Raw genomic sequence first — 17,834 nt, 5'->3', positions numbered from 1 at the left:
CACAGTATGTGTCTACAGTCATCTACTGGCTGTTACTGGCATGACATGGTGTTCAAATCATGTTATTTATATTTTATTCACTAGATGGCAGCAATCTGCCTCCAATTTATGCCACATTCTCATATTTTTTAAGTGTGGGTTCTAATTTGTTTTATTTGCTTATTTGTATATGCAAATTAATAATAAAATTCTGAAATTTGCGTGTAAATAAAATAGAATAAAAAATAGCATAAAATCCCCAAAGAAATGCATACTTTTATTGTTCTTACTTCAGGGAAGAAGAAATGGTCTCATTATCATCATAAAAAAGGGGGGTTACACTTACACATCTGACCATAGGAGGGTTACAAAAAAATCAACAAAATTAAACAAGGTCAAAGAAAATACCAACCATAATACATTCAATAAAGATTCACAGATTCATTTGCTTTGTGCAGTCAATTATTGGCTAATTTATTTTTTTATGTTTAACAAAAAACTTGAAGCAAAACCAGTTGAGAAGCACTGTTGTAGAGCAAACAAACGTGACTCACTTGGCAAATCCGATGAAGTCTTCATGATTGGTGTTCATGTACGCCAGCTCGATGTCAATCAACAGCAACACCTATATGAACCATAAATAGAAACAACTTAATTATCACTTCATCTCAACACCTGCATAGAACAAATGTTTAGATGTAAATGAATAAAGCACAAACACGGCCATGATTTCACCTGATCTTTCGTGCGACTCTCACGGTCGCGGATGTGCTGCGTGACGATTCGCTCCATTTCTTCTCTCAGCATGGGATACTGTGCCAGCTGGGACAAAATCACATGGGTTTGTGTGTACAGCAGCAAGATACAACTCACACACACTGAGTTTGCAACAGGTCACTTGGTTAACAGGTTAGTTTTACTTGTTACATTTTCAGTGACTGTAAAATGAAGCCATTTATAAGACCTGTTGCAAAGTCTGTGAAATCTTTTTTTTTTTTTTTTACAGCATTTAACAACATATTGCAATATATATTTATGCATATACTGAGACAAGCTCATATAAAGAATGAGTTAATCATGGCTGTATGACAGTTACATGGCGGTAAATTTCAATGCATCACTGTAATTGAAATAGTGGTGACATTGTCTAACTCTCCTGGGCCCTTTAGACTTACAACATCCTGTAATTTAGCCAAATACCGACAGAATAAAACCGTGTTATCAGGAGCTCTGATATTCTGCTCTTCCTGATTAATATGGTTAATAAATGCACGGAACTTTCTTACAATTCAGTGTCTTATTATCTTTGATAGTACTGATGCATTGGAACTTGAAGCAAGTGTAGAATCAAACTTCAAACATATATACAATGGCAAGAAAAAGTATGTGAACCCTTTGCAATTACCTGCATTTACAGTATGTATAAATTTGTCTTAAAATCTGGGTTTATCTTTATCTAAGTTACAATAATCAAAACAAACACAATCTGTTTTAACTAATAACACACAAATTATTGTATTGTTCTTGTACATATTAAATACATAATTCAAACATTCACAGTGTAGATTGGAAAAATTATGTGAACCCCTAGACTAATGACGTCAAAGCTAATTACAGTCTGGAGTTGGCAAACCTGGCATCCAATTAATGTAACGAGATTGGAGGTGTGGGTTAAAGCTACTTTGACTTATAAAAAGCACTCAAACATTTTGAGTTTGCTCATTCACAAGAAGCATCTGCTGACGTGGACCATGCCTCGCAAAAAAGATCTCAGAAGACCTACGATCAAGAATTGTTGCTTTGCATAAAGCTGGAAAGGGTTAAAGTTATCTCGAAGAGCTTAAATATTCATCTGTCCACAGTTAGACAAACTGTCTATAAATGGAGATGATTTAGTACTATAGGTACTCTCTCTAGAAGTGGCCGTCCAGCCAAGATGACTGAAAGGGCACACCGCAGAATGCTCAATGAGGTACAAACGAACCCTAGAGTGACAGATAAAGACTTGAAGGAATCATTGGAACTGGTTAACGTCTCTGTTCATGAGTCTACTATACTGAAAACATTAAACATTCATGGTGTTCATGGCAGGACATCATGAAGGAAGCCGCTGCAAATGTGTGGTTTTTTTACTTGTTCCACAGCACTGTGAATGTTTAATGGGATGTGTTCAATAAACACATGAAAGATTATAATTGTTTGTGTGTTGTTAGTTTAAGCACATTGTGTTTGTCTATACTTGTGACTTTGATGAAGGTGAGATCACATTTTATGACCAATTAATGCAGAAAACCAGCTATTTCCAAAGGGTTCACATACTTTTTCTTGCCACTGTAGTTAAAAAAACAAATACACCAGCAGAGTATTTTCAGTCGCTGTGCTCAAACGCAAATGCAATGATGGGCGTCATGCCGTGAAAACAGCACATGGGTGGAAATCAAGGAAGAAATTAGCATTCTAGAGGAGACACAGACATACAAGCACACTACACATGCACTGAAGTGAAGATTACTTAGAATAAAGGGAGGAGAAGAGGTGAGATGAGAAAATAAGAGCAGTCCTCGTGTGGATTCACATTCACTAACAATTCAACCTTGAGAGGAATTCTCACTTCTTCTTGCTGCATATAATGGCTAGTTTTATACCCTACTTTAACATCTATTGTGATACTATCAAATGAAATCATTACTAACAAACAACATTTTCATTTTGGGGTCAACTCTTCCTTGAACTTCTTTTTTGGGTTTGACTGTTTTGCTGCCTTAATCCAAAAAAGGCAAACTTCTTCAGATAGTAGTTATATTGGATCGGGGTTCAGGAAGATACAATGATGAGAGGAGAGTGAAAGAAAAACTGAGGAATGTTCTGGTATGTTCTGCTGGTGTAGGAAGATCTTCCAGCTGTAAATATTAGTTATTTCATCAGTTATTCCATGAATGTCAAACAGAAGAGACGAACCACAATAAAACTAAAGCACACGGATCATACAGAAAAAACAAAAAACAATGAAGCAATCGAGAGAAGGCAAAAAGGACGAAACGGAAGAGCATGCTTTATTAAAAAACACAAAACAAATCGGGGAGTTTGGAATAATGTTTAATTAGCTATGTTTTTATCTCTGTAGAACACATATTTAGTAAAGGTATGAAATTAACACAGACAAAAAGGATGTGGTAAGGATAGACCGATAGTTGCTGGACATATTTTACGATTCATAGATCTATTCTATATTTTACACATGTCATCCCGATATAAATTTAGTATGATGATCTAAATTGTTCTTTGTAGGAAAACAGTGCAACATTGAAAATAAATATCTGGCGTTTAATATGTACTATATTATACCTTCAGTTTATCCTCAATTACAGCAGACAAAATCAAGCAAACGTCTAAACTTCACAGGAAATGATGTCATAAACATGCACCAACACAATCCCACACTGCAAGCGGAACAGTGAGAACAGATTTACACAGAGATCGGCCAGAATGACAAGATTTAGAGAGAAAAGGAAGAAGACGAGAGAGAAACTAAGCAATAAACCAGCACTAACTCGGAACGGCAACTAGCGTATCCCTCAGAAAACTCCCTACGATATCATCGCCACAAGCATTATTTTAAATAATACGCTTTTTTGACTCTAAATATTCTCAAAGCCTAAAGAGCGCAATGTATTAAACAAAAACACCTGTCAGAAAAGACCTCATTATCCCGGATCGTTTTTTGCCACGTTCACACTAGTTTTCCCATAAATTATCATGTGTACAGAATTCGTTGTCATTACATTTACATGCGCGATTATATGCAAGTTGTTGCCTAGTCGAGCTGCAGTCTTAATTTGTCTGTCCAAATATGCATGACACATTGCTTAGTCAAATATTTGAAGGAAAGACATCAAATGACGTCACCTTTCTTTCAAAACACGTGCACAACGTCAAGGCCAATTATGGTCTGAATTATGTGTCTGCACGCTGGACGAAGCTGAGCTACAATCGCATTATCCATGTCTTTTAGTAGGAATACGTAAAAATCAAACAGTCAGACTAAAGCGTTTACGTATCCAAATTTGCGTATTGTTAGCGTATGTACTGCATTTGATGAAGAACGCACTTCTTGGCTGATAAAATAGTACATTCTTTAAGTATGCAGGTGAGTAGTATGAATACATTCCTCAACATACTTCATCTGGGAACGTGGGCATTGTCCTGTGATCCGAATATACTGTGCATGACGTAATGACCACAAAAACAATCTACTCTGGTTTTGTTAAACAAGCACCATTTAACCACAAGAAATGGCTTTCTAGATATATATTTCAGCACTTACAGTTGAAAAGAGCTGTCCGACTCACGATTCTCCGACGTTTTTTTAAAGTAGGGAAGTATACATATTCAGATGCAGCCACTGTTTTAGTCCGACTGGAATCAAACTTTTAACCATTCCATGGTTTTAATGATCAAGTCTCTACTTTGAATCTTCATTTTAAAAAAAAAACACAGCTTCAAAAATATTGTAATAAAAAAGCTTCAAAAGTTTGTAATAAAGGCTCTGTTTGCTCGATCTCCTTACTTTTAGTCTTAGATCATTCCACCAGATGGCAGCAAACACTAGACATTTTTTTTCTCTTTTACTTTTTAGCAGGGGGTGCCACAACATGGTTTTTGACTCCGCCCATAGACATCTAGTCTTTTGGGGAAGCCCCACTCTTCCCTCATGTTTTGTGGAAAATCATGGCCTCTGAATGGACTACACACGTGATCTTGGAGTCGATGATTTGTTTATAATACTTTTTTTGCTGAACTGCATATTTGTCTGGACATTTGAGACATAACAGTGGATTATTTACCCAGAAAAACTAGAGAGACTAGTAAAAATAGACTCATTTTGTAGAAAACAACCTAAGGTATGAGCTGATATAGAGTTGGTGGCTATTTGGGATCAAAGCAGACATGAGATTTCTTTTTATTCACTTTTGTTTTATTCACAATTTCACTTTGAAATTCTTTTGATTATTTGAACAAAATAATCCAAAAACTTCAATTTGCATTTATTCTCCCTTTTTTTCAGTTTGTTTATTATATTTCATTTGAAGTCAAGCCATTTTATTTGTATAGCGCTTTTCACAACACACATCATTTCAAAATAGCTTTACTGAAAATCATGCACTAGCAGAAAATTAAACTGTAATATCTATAAAGTCTTAGAGTCATCATTGTGTAGTTTGATTAAATACGATTGTGAATTGTGTATAATAATTAAATAATTAAATAATAATTATATTTATAACCCCAGTGAGCAAGCTGAAGGCGGCTGTGGTGAGGAACACAAAACTCCATAAGATGTTGATTAATGGAGAAAAATAACCTTGAACCAGAAACCAGACTCACTGTGGGGGCCAGTTCCCCTCTGACTAAACAACATGAATATAATGACAATATTAGTCATTTATAGTGCAGTGCAGGTCATGGTTTAAAATGATTAAACTAAGTAAGTGTTAAGGGTCAGTGTTTAAACAAAGATTTTATATGAACTGTAAGATTAATGACTAATGTCTTTGAAATTCATCCTGGATTAACTGCAGAAGTTCACACAGATGCATTGTTCTTTGTTAGTTCGCTGATGAAGGCTTTTGTTGGCAATTAATTGATAGTCTATGTATTCCATTATAAGAGTGTAGTCCATCAATAGACAAAGGTGATGCAGGCAGAGATCAATGAGGTGCATCGCAGTTCAACAGGCCAGTAATTTCGGTGAGGTCCAAGTCCAAGGTTCAGGCAGTGGCATATGAATTATCCCATGTCTTATGGTTGGAGTTGGCATCAGTTCATCCTCTGAAGTCCATCATAATAGACTGAAGTCATGTCTGGCTAGCACCGGCTGCATTTAGTGATCATCACTCAGAGACACATAGCAGTGGAGTCTGACACCAAGCAGGAACGGAGCTGGATCCAGAGTTATAGAGCATGACAAATGTTTCCGGTTCTGACAGACCTAACTAAAGCAGCCTAATTGTGAGTTGAAGGATAAATTAGGTGTATGTCTGGCTAAATAGATGAGTCTTTAGTCTAGACTTAAACTGAGTGAGTGTGTCTGCATCCCGAACAGTGTTAGGGAGACTATTCCATAGTTTAGGAGCCAAATATGAAAAGGATCTAACTCCTTTTGTGGATTTTGATATTCTAGAAACTATTAACAGGCCAGAATTTTGTGATCATGATGAACGTGATGGAATATAGTGTGGTAGAAGGTCACTTAAGTACTGCAGAGCTAGACTCATAGATTCAAAGCTTTGTACGTAGTTAACAGAATTTTTAAATGAATATGAAATTTAACAGGTAGCCAGTGTAACGATGATAAAATGGGGCTAATATGATCGATGTAACAGTACATCCATCAAGTCAAATTATATTTTAGCATCTTATTTTTAGAGGTTTTTGGTCCAATCATTAGTACCTCTGTTTTTAACTCTAATAAGTGCAGTCTCTGTACTGTGATGGGGCCTAAATCCTGAATGAAATTTTTCATATATCCTATTTCTCTGTAGAAATGAACATAGTTGGGAGGACACTACCTTTTCTAGTATTTTGGAAGATTTGAAATCGGTCTGTAATTAGCCAATTCGCCAGGATCAAGCTGTGGCTTCTTAAGCGGTTTGATAAATTTAAACGTTTCTTGGGACATGTCTTAAGGATAGTGAGGGGTTAATAATATTAAGAAGAGGTTCTGAGAATACAGGGAATACTTCTTTTAAGAGCTTAGTTGGTATTGGATCCAACATACATGTTGGGGCTTTTGATTTTTTGATAAGTTTTGTTAGCTCTTCATGACCCATGACAGTGAAGGATTGAAGTTGCTCGTGAGCAAAATTATGAGATACTGTCATTAGCTGATCACAGCATACAAGAGATGAGGTAATGATCCGAGATGTCATCGCTCTGCGGTAGAATTTCAATAGTATCAACATAACTCCATATGAATCTAGCGTATGATTATGGCGATGAGTTGGTCCTGTCACATTTTGTCTGACTGAGAGTTGAGAATATCGATAAATGCTAATCCCAATGTGTAATCCCCCATTTTCATTATCTATGTGAATGTTGAAGTCACCAACAATTAAAGCTCTATCCACAGTAACAATTAGATCTGATACAAAATGTACAAATTCACCAAGGAAATCAGAATATGGCCCAGGTTATCTATATACTGTAGCAAGGGCAAAAGATGACAGAGATTTTTTATTTGTATCTGATGGTGTCACATTAAGCATTATTAGTTCAAATAAATTATATCCTGTCCTCCGAGTAACACCAAAAACTTCACTGTAAATTGTAGCAACACCTCCTCCTCGACCCTTCAGATGAGGCTCATATTTATAACAATTTAAACTAATATATTAATCCAGTTTAAGCCAGGTTTCGGTCAAACAGAGTGCATCCAATCTATGATCTGAGATAATTTAATTTATAATTAGTGCTTTGGTTGAAAGAGATCTAATGTTTAGTAGCCCTATCTTTATATGATGTTTATCTTCAATTTTTTTTTTTTTTTTAAGTTTACCTTAATCAAATTTTTTCTAAATAATTTAGTGAGAGTTTTGTGTTTGGTATTTCGGGGAACAGACACAGTCTCTATATGATATCTAGGTGATACAGTCTCTATGTGTTGTAGTTTATGTGACCTGTGTGACATCTCAAGGCAGCTAGCAGACGATCGGATTAACCAGTTTGTCTGCTTCCTGACCTGGGCCCCAGTTAGTCACATACTATCACTATTAAATCTATGAGCCAAATTACTAGAGAGGAGAGCGGCACCTTCACTGGAGGGATGGAGTCCATCTCTCTTTAGCAGGTCAGGTCTACCCCAAAAACTCTTCCAATTGTCTATAAATCCTGTGCTATTCTCCGGACACCACTCAGACATCCTGCCATTCAGTGACACTAATATACTATAAACCTCATCACCATGACGATCAGGGAGGGGGCCAGAGCATATTACAGTGTCTAACATTATTTTTGCAAGTTCACACACCTCTTTAACATTATCTCTAGTGATCTCCGACTGGCGGAACCGGACATCGTTAGTGCCGACATGAATAACAGTTTTAGAAAATCTGTGTTTAGCATTAGCCAGCACTTGTAAATTTGATCTGATATCAGATGCTCGAGCCCCGGAAATACATTTAACAATGGTGGCTGGAGTCTCTATTTCCACGTTCCTTACAATAGAATCACCAATTATTAGGGCTCTTTCAACATGATTCTCAGTGGGTGCATCACTGAGTGGGGAGAATCGATTAGAAACCCTAACAGGAACGGGAGAATGGTGTCGCTTTGCTGAGCGTTTATGCCACCGAGACATCACCCAAACACCCTGCTGCGGGGGCTCTACAGCCGGAACCAAAGTGTGTGTGTTGCTTGCTGTACTACCCGCATCCGAAACAGTATCTACCGGCTTCTCTTTCTCACTGACCTCCACTACCATTCGGATGCGTGTCTCTAACTCATTAATCTTCTCTGTCAACCTGACTAATTCCTTATATTTATCACATGTGAATCCCTCACTGCTGACGGAAGAAGCTATAGTAAACATGTGGCATGTAATACAGGAAGCAACAACATGAGCGGATGCCATGACTTACCGCAATTGTTTGTTGTTGTTGGTTGTTCCCGAGCAGCGAGGGTTTGAGATCGATGTGAATCCCTCACGCAGTTGTTTGTTGTTATGGTTGTTCTTGATAATCAGTGAGATCGATGCAATAATCCGTGTAACACAGAAGAGAAAACGAGTGCGCACAGTAAAATGCATGCAGTTTAATCGCGCTAAAAATAGAAAGACAATGCATGCGGAAAAATGTACACAGTTGAATCGCAATAAGAGAAAATGCGGGAAAAATACCAGATGTGCACTGAAAAATGGCAGAGATTAAAGATTAAAAGCTGAAAACAGATAGATAAGCGATACTAAAAAAGCTAGCAGGCTATAAACATAGACTTGAGCTAGGCACCAGCAGCAAGAGGTGACTTCTGATAGTAACAAAAGCACAAACACAGCTGGGAATTAGCACCAATACAGCACCTTTCAAATATGATATTTGAACATGTTGAACATTTAATAAACATAATGAAAACTGAATTAACAGTTAACAGTAAAAACAGTTCCGTAGAGTCTGCTATACGGAAAACATTAAACAGGCATGGTGTCCATGGCAGGACATTATGAAGGAAGCTGCTGCTTTCCAAAAAAACATTTCTGTGTGTCTTTTTTCGAATGTTTGCTGCCACCTTGAGGAAAGATTTAAGACCAAATGTAGGGAGACAGAGCAAACAGAGCCTTTATTACAAGCTTTTGAAACTGAAGATTAAAAAAAGGGTCAATTTGATCCAACGTAGGGACTTTTTTGTAGCTTTGTGTATAAATATATGACATTTTAAAAAATTACATTGCCAGGTTCAGATTACATCTGTGGAGGGTGTCATGAAGTTTCAGGCCGAAAACTTCAAACACAGAAAATCAGTGTTAAAAATTCAAATAAGACCATGGAAGGGTAAAAGTGGAGTGTTTCCTACAATATAACCACATTCACAACTACAGCTGTTGTTTTCTTTGTTGGTTTGCTGTAAAGTCCAGCCATCGGTCTATCCGTATATTTAAAATAGACGAGGACGAACGAAGATTTGGTTTCGCTTTACCTTCTCACTACATTTGCGAATAGTGGAGGTGAGTTCATTCACAACCATATCTATACATTTGAGGCACGGTCCGTTTAGCTTTTGGATCTGCTTTTTCACTATGGCCTCAAAGGCAAGGTCAGGGGTGAACAGGCCCGTCCTGCAGAGGAAGTCATGAGAGAGAGAGAGAGAGAGAGGGCCACCCAAAGATGTGGGAGGAAACAGGAAGAGGAAAATGACAGATAGATACAGGAAGTAGAAGGTCATGGGTTGGAGGGGCACAGAGGAAACAGAGAAAATTGAGACATTTGGTTTCTCCTCAAGCCATTCAACAGAGGGTTCGAGCCATAGCCCCTCTCAGAGAGACGTCAGCCCACCCGTCCAACAGCCAATCAGCTTTGAGACATAAGCTTCTAAAAACACTGCAGTGCAAACCAAAGGCAGTCAGGAACTACAAACATTTCCGAAAATCCCATAAATGTGCAAAACACCTCCATCTGCCCACCCAAACCCTCAACCTGGTGTATTGATAGTCCCACTGGTGTGTGAGTGTGTTTCACGCTGTACATTCAAAAGAACCAGTTTATAAGAGTTTCTGAAGAGTGTATCTGTCTTCAGTCAAAAGTCAGAGGTCTCAATATATTCTTTGAAGACTAAATATTCTGAGCTGTGTGAACCATATTCATTTTACAAATCTATACTCCAACTGAATGTGAATAATTGACTCATTTGTGTCTATTTTTATAAGAAAGTTTAAGAGAAACATTTAAGTTAAATCTGATTCTTCAAAAGATTACTACGATCTCCATTAAGTCTTCTGAACAACCACTAAACAAAAACATATTCTCTGTGAAATCATTTAGGATCATAGAGGGTAAAATAGGTGTAAGAGAAATGTGATCGATATCTCAGAGACAAAGAGTTCCTAAACACAAGTGTTGACTGCCGTTAGTTTCACTCCTGCGTCTCCACAAACTTCCGTCTCTAAAGTTGGAGAGTTTGGACACTGAGGTCTACCACTGGTCTGTTAATTCAGAAAAGTGAAAACTAGTTTTTCTTTCCAGTTCTGCTGGTGAACATAATGGCTATACTAGTTTACCAGCCCAATCAGCACCAAACCAGTATAAACCAGCCTGTACTGGTCTATGCTGATCTTTATACAGTAGCTGGTTTGGAGAACAAAACAAAACTAAGTCATTACTGAGTCAGTGAATCTCTGATCTAATAGTGAAACCTCAGCATCCACAACCCTCTTCACAGGACGCTAATGCTGCCATTCCACCCAGAACCCCTCTGTCCAAAGCTGCAGGCACACACACAACATTAAACACCCTGCAATCTCGTCAGAGATGGGTAACAGCACTAGTTTGGGTTGGTTAACCCTTCACCAGGCCTTTACCTTCTTGGTACACTGCCTAACAGTATTGACAAGCTCAGAAATGACCATGTCCACACATTTCTGGCACGGCTCTTTAATCTTGGAGATCTGCCGTTTCACTATGGTCTCAAAGGCCATGTCAGGAGTGAAGAGGCCGGTTCTGCCCGGCAGAGAAAGAACGGAAAACGTCAACAGAGGGGGAGAGAAAGAAAAGAAGAGATTGGGTGGAAAAAAAGAGTGTTAATCCAAAAACAATCCCTCCCACCCAAAAATAAAACAAGAAGGATACAAAACGAAATTAAAGAAAATAAATGCTCAAAATATATGTTCTTCTGAAGCAGTGCTCAGCTTTGTACAGTATGTACTTGCAAACATAAAAAATTTGAATTTAGCGCTGTTGATAGCATTTGGGTCATAATGTTGATTTCTACATAAAATAATTTTGACTCATCATTTTAAAAAAGCAAAAGTTGTGCTTGCACAGGGTGAGAAAATAAACATTAAAATACACACCGTTTCAAAAGCCACAAGATTTATAGTTCACCCAAAAATGAAAATCCAGTCATCATTTACTGTAGGGATGCACCGATACCACTTATTCTCTTCTGATATCTTAAATCTCAGTATCGGCCGATCCCGATCCGATAACAGTGTTGGTTTTTTTCATAATCAGTTTAGAACATCAATACCTCACTGTGTGGATCTAATTAGGGGTGCTCTTTTGTATGTAAAGAAACACAAACCTATTTTAACCTCATGCGACCCCACGTACACATGCGTGGACATTGTGTTTTGGCTTCGCTATACGCAACGTATAATTTAAATTAATAAAAACCAACTGGATACTGTTCACAAGACTTTACACTGTCATTTAAGGATTAAACTTCTGGCGCACCGAGTCACGTGACACAACAACATGATGTTGATTTCCTTGAAACGCTCCTACAGACATAGTACCAACAAAAGTGCCTCTAGTAAGAAATCTCTTTAAGTTGTTTAATTGAAACCTGTTTGGTTGTAAAGAGGAGAGTCTCTAGTTTCATTTGATATGCCGCTTTAAAAAACCTGGTCATTTTTCGTGCCTCAGCATGCTGATAAACATGATGTCCACATACGCAGAAATTGACACCACATTTGCAAGTTGATAAACATGTTATTTTGAATAACTTTCAACATTAACACATCTGTGTATCATTTCACTTCATTTTAATATACATTTTGTTTTATTTTATTTTATCACCACTGTACAATATGGTTCTATTCATTAACATTAGTAAATGCATTCCTATATTCACTGTCTGTATATTATCACATTGAGAATAAATGTATTCATGCAAAAGCTGTAAAATGTTGCTTTCAGAGGCTTTATATGGAGTTAGGATGAAAATAAGGTGCATTTCAAACTGTTCTGAGACCAGTGCAGACAGACAGCACACTGGAGGTTAAGTCATTCACTAAATAGGGAGCAAGGGAGCATCCTATAGCTCTCTATGCAGTTAAGTGCATTCACTCCTAAAATCTGATCAAAAGTTCAGTTTCAGGCTGCAGATGATGTTTGGATCACTCAACATGTTTGACAGACATGTGACAATGATAATCAGTACATAGATTCAGAATTTATAATGTATCATTTTATTTTAACATGGTTGGCAGTGATTGGATGATGCTGGACATTACTTTGAATCTGAATTAATTATGCATAATTTCTGATGTAATGTCTGTAACTCAAAAATAGTTGAGAATGCGAATGCCCACCTCCCTTAGCGGGGCAAGGTCTGCCTCTGCGACCTTCGTGAAGATGCGAGGGGACAGGGACAGGCCGAAAGGGAGGACCTTGTACTGATATGCCTGACCCTCGAATGCAAACCGCAGGAAGGGTCTGTGTCGAGGAAGGATCGAGATGTGGAATTACGCGTCCTTCAGGTCTACTGCCGTGAGCTAATCTTGATGCCGGACACTCGCCAGAATGCGTTTTTGTGTCCGCATCTTGAACGGGAATCTGTGTAAAGCCCAGTTCAGTACTCACAGGTCCAAGATTGGCCGCAACCCACCGCCTTTTTTCGGTATGAAGTAGGGGCTGTAAAACCCCTTCTTCATCTCGGCCGGAGGGAGAGGTTCTATCGCGCCCTTCTGTAGGAGGGTAGCGATCTCCGCGCAAGGTAGCAGCATTTTCGTCCTTCACCAAGGTGAAGTGGACACCACTGAACCTGGGCGGACGCCTGACGAACTGAATCACATAGCCGAGTCGGACGGTCCAGACCAGCCATCGCGACGGATTGGAAAGCGCAAGCCACACGTCCAAGTTCCGAGCAAGGGGGAACAAAGGGACAACGTCGTCGGACGTACCGGCAGGTGGGGCCTCGTGGCAGGGCGGAGCTTGAGGTGCCACACCATGTTGTGGCCATGATTAGTCTAGGGACATCGAAGCACTTACCTGGCTCCTTGTGACCACCCCCGGAACAGCCTGGGATGGGGGAGGAAGAGGCCTATCCTCGTGACCCGTGGAGACTGTCACATCGGGGGCGGATTTGTGCCACAGCTGGGCGCTCAGGGGCGGGAGACCCTGACAAACCTGCCAAATAGAGTGGTGGATGGTGGTCGTGATGATGGCCGTGCACACCGGATACGTGACCCAGGGAACAAGGAAACCATTCTTGCTGAACTCTTGAGTACTGCAGCCACTTGGGCATGCAGCGCAATTAAATGCAAAGGTAACAAAAAGATGGAGAGATCTGCTTACCAGCTCCAGAGCAGCGGGTTTCGTCGTCCCTGTGTCACCCGTCTCAAGGGCGCTTTGAAGCCTTTCACGGGTTCTGGGTGGCGTTTGCTTCCAGCCGTGGGCTCCACGCCGGGGCAGGGCCAGTGGGGCAGGCTGCGGTGGAGCCGGTGCAGTCACTGCAGGGGGATGCCCTTGGCGATGAGCAGATGGGGTGTGGGATCTTGAGCCGCGCCGGGGCAGGATATACCGGATAGCCTCCGTCTACTGCTCCACCGTCGAGAACTGCTGGGCAAAGTCCTTGACGGTGTCGCCAAATAGGCCAGCCTGGGAGATGGGGGCAGCAAGGAATCGTGTCCTGTCGGCCTCACCCATCTCGACCAGGTTGAGCCAAAGGTGGCGCTCCTGGACCACTAATGTGGACATCATTCGCCCGAGAGACCGCGCCGTGACCTCCGTCGCTCGAAGAGTGAGGTCGGTCGCCGAGCGCAGTTCCTGCATCAATCCCGGGGTGGAACTACCCTCGTGCAGTTCCTTTAGCACCTTGGCGGACTTGCAGGAGAGCCATGGCATGCAGGGCGGAGGCTTTTTTATCAAAGACCAGAGGCCTTGGACGGGGGCTTTGGGCACCCTTGGCAGGTGGCGGCACTCTGCGGGCATAGGTGCACCGCGAGCGCCTTTATCCACCGGGGGATTGCCGAATAGCCTTTGGACGCCCCACCATCGAGGGTAGTGAGGGTGGGGAAGCTGAAAAGATCGGGACCGGGCAGTAAAAAGTGCCTTCCATGATCTTGTCAGCTCTTCATGCACTTCCGGAAGAAAGGAACGGGGCGGGGCGTGGCTTTGAGCGGTGCCGCGAGCCCAGGAACCAATCATCGAGCCGCGAGGGTTCAGGGAAGAGCGGAGGGTTCCACTCTAGCCGATGCTCGCGGCTGCACGAGAAAGCATGTCGTCATCTCCACGTCAGCCTGTGACTGGGCAATCGTCCCCAAAGGGAGGAGCCCAGCTGAGGCTCCCGCTCTCCGATGCTGCGCTCAAGAGCTCATCACTTTCTCGGGCTCCGAATAAGAGGTCGAACTTGCCGTGAGATGAGCCGGCGGACTCATCCGGAAGCCCGATCGGGGCAGATGAGCGTGCTGGGAAATGGGAGGTCCGCGGGGGCATACCCGGCGGAGGTGGTCCCATTGGGGTCCCTAAATCACCCCCGGTGCTAGCCGCGCTGGCCTCATACCCGTGAGTAAAAGAACCGAGGCGGAGAGCCTCTAGGGTGGCTTGCTTTCTTGCGAAGGTGAGCCGCGACCGCATCGTTGCCATGGACATGTCCTCGCAATGAGTACATGACCATCCACGAATGCTGTCTCCGCGTGAGCAGTGCTAAGACATGAAAGACAGTGATCGTGACCGTCAGAAGGCGAGAGATAACGAGCGCAACCGGGAATAACACACAATCCAAAAGGCATCTTTAAAAAGACGCATCTTTAAAAAGACGTTCCGTGTGTGCCGCTCTTTTAGAGAAATATACTCTTTTAGAGAAATATACTCTTTTATTTCTGCCGAAGCGCCCAGGGGTATTCTCTGCAGTGTACCAGCGCAGAGGAGGGAGAAGCCGCTGAAATGCGCCGTCAGATCCAGCAGAGGTGAATGAACAGTCGTGGGAATTCAGCTCAGTGAGCATGGCCGTTCGGCTCCGAAGAGAAAATCTGAATGAGTGGTTGCATACCAGCTCCTTTTATACCCGTATGTCCGGGGGAGTGGCATGCAAATACCACTCGCCAATTTTCATTGGCCTTTTATCAAAGACCAGAGGTGTCTCGGCCTCCCAAGAGTGACCCCTAGTGTCACTACATCGACACAACGTCGAGTGAGTGACAGATAGGGAACTGTATATTTACTTATTAAACGCAGTGTTTTGCGATTCACAAAGCTATCGTATGTCTTTTAGTGGCTTTGAATAAGATGCACGAATCATATGAACTACTTTTATGGTACTTTTATGGAGCTTGACAGTAACGAACATGACGAACACACAGTATCGGATTTCGATCAGGCTTGTCAGACCGATACCTGATCCATCTAAAAACATCAGTAAAGGTATCGGATCACCCCATCCCTAATTTACTCACACTCATATTTTTTAAAACTTATATGTCTTTCTTTTTTCAGTGGAACATAAAAGGAGGTGTTAGACAGAATGTTAGTCTCAGTCACCATTCACTTTCATTGCATCTGTTTCCTATATAGTGAAAGTGAATGGTGACTGAGACTTTAATGCTGCTAAACATCTTTTGTGTTACATTGAAGAAAGTCATACAGGTTTGGAACAGTAAATGATGACAGAATTTTCATTTTTGGGTGAACTATTCCTTTAAATATTATTTATGTTATGTGCAGAATATAATTAACTGAAGAAATCAATGATCAATATATTAAATTAAAAACATTTTAATTAAAAAATGTAAAATAAATAAAATCACTTTTTGTTGATTAGGGACAAATTTATAGACATATAAAACTACATTTTAAAAAGTTTTTAAATATGTCTATTAATTTGTCCATTTAAAAAAGCAAGTGATTGATTTATTCACATTTTTATGTTTGAATGAATAAAATAATAATTGATTTTTTCATTTCATTTTCACAGGATATGCACATGGATGCAAGAAAAGGACTTAGAAAAATATGAAAAAATCGTCAGTAATGCATAACCTCACATACAGTACATAATGAGTCAAAATTATCATATAAAAAGGAAATCGCTTATTGAGTAACAGTGATGTAAAATTTTGCAAAGCTCATAAAACACTGCCGGACATATAGAGAAACACCTTCTGTAACCTGAGAATCATAAAGCATGGCAGTAATTATCATGACAAAATACTTATATTATACATTTGAGCCCAAAGGTCAGATGTTTCCAACATCTCCTCCTCCTGTGACTCTGATGTGTCGTGACTCATTTGTGATCAGATGTGTGATGTATTAAACGAGGTCTGACCTCAGACAAACGAGCAGAACACATTAAACATGAGAAGATCATACGTGCCTGATGCCGTGAATGTTCTTGATGGCGTAACTGATCTCCTTACGCAGCTCCTTCTCATTAAACTCCATCTGAACAGAGAGAACATACCAGAACGTTACAAAACAAACCAGCACTCCAGAATCACATCAAACCTGTCAATAACATGTCCGGCTCATATTTCACACCAAAATCAAATTAAAGACTGAAGAAATTATATTTTGCATTAATAAAATGAAGCCTATTTTTCAGACCACTAAGATGTTTTGCACTGTGACATTGTTTTATTGTCAATTAAGCACTTTCCCCCCAAATTCTCATTACTGTAATGCAAATGATAAAGCAATATTTAAATTGTGAAGTCTGTTTGTAAAGAGCAATTATATTATATTAAAATATAAGTAAAATGCTATTATATATGAAAAATATATATTTTTATTTTTTCATTTGATTTAAGGATTAAATATGACCCAGATATGTACTTAATGAGATTCATCCATTCATAGCCTTATTAGATATTCAGGATGTACTCTTGACATATTTAAATTTTTGTTGTTTTTTTTATTTAGAACATCACTGTATTTTAAAACACAATAGAGAGAAATGTTACATAGACAATAATATGCAGTATACACTCCATTTATAAGAAACTCATAACTGATAAATTAATCTTGTGATTCATTCTGCCAAATTCTGTCATCATTTACTCACCCTCATGTTGTTCCAACCCTGAATGACAGAATGTTCAGTCTCAGTCACCATTCACTTTCATTATATGGGAAAAAGGTACACTGAAAGTGAATAGTGACTGAGACTCAACATTCTGTCTATCTCTTGTGTTCCACAGATTGAGGACAGAACTGTAATTTGTTTAAAAGTCGCTGTAATACCGTAAACTACAGAACAGAGACATTTTTAACAGTTCTCTGGATCAAACACTTCCTGTTGAATTACTCAAGACAGTGTTTTATTGTGTGTGTGTGTGTGCATGTGTTCCAGCGCACAGGAAGGCAGAATGTTTTACTCATAAAGGCTGTGCTCAGGCCCGCAGGGAGTCACAATCCTGCGCCGTGACT

At 40.0% G+C, this 17,834-nt stretch overlaps 1 protein-coding gene across 1 annotated transcript in view; it reads right to left on the bottom strand.

The window, feature by feature from the left end:
- Nucleotides 1-17,834, bottom strand: part of LOC127423803 (dynamin-1-like) — a 111,528-nt gene that overhangs the window by 61,111 nt on the left and 32,583 nt on the right. Inside the window, exons 9-12 of the mRNA XM_051668423.1 lie at nt 16,783-16,850; nt 11,045-11,183; nt 715-801; nt 534-604 (exon numbers count right to left, since the gene is read on the bottom strand). Coding sequence (XP_051524383.1) covers nt 534-604; nt 715-801; nt 11,045-11,183; nt 16,783-16,850 — 365 coding nt within the window. The remainder of the gene's footprint in view (nt 1-533; nt 605-714; nt 802-11,044; nt 11,184-16,782; nt 16,851-17,834) is intronic.

This window comes from Myxocyprinus asiaticus, chromosome 3 (assembly GCF_019703515.2).
Source record: "Myxocyprinus asiaticus isolate MX2 ecotype Aquarium Trade chromosome 3, UBuf_Myxa_2, whole genome shotgun sequence".
NCBI lineage: Eukaryota > Metazoa > Chordata > Actinopteri > Cypriniformes > Catostomidae > Myxocyprinus > Myxocyprinus asiaticus.
The sequence above is the reverse complement of the archived record's forward strand: the minus strand, read 5'-3'. Positions and strand labels throughout refer to the sequence as shown.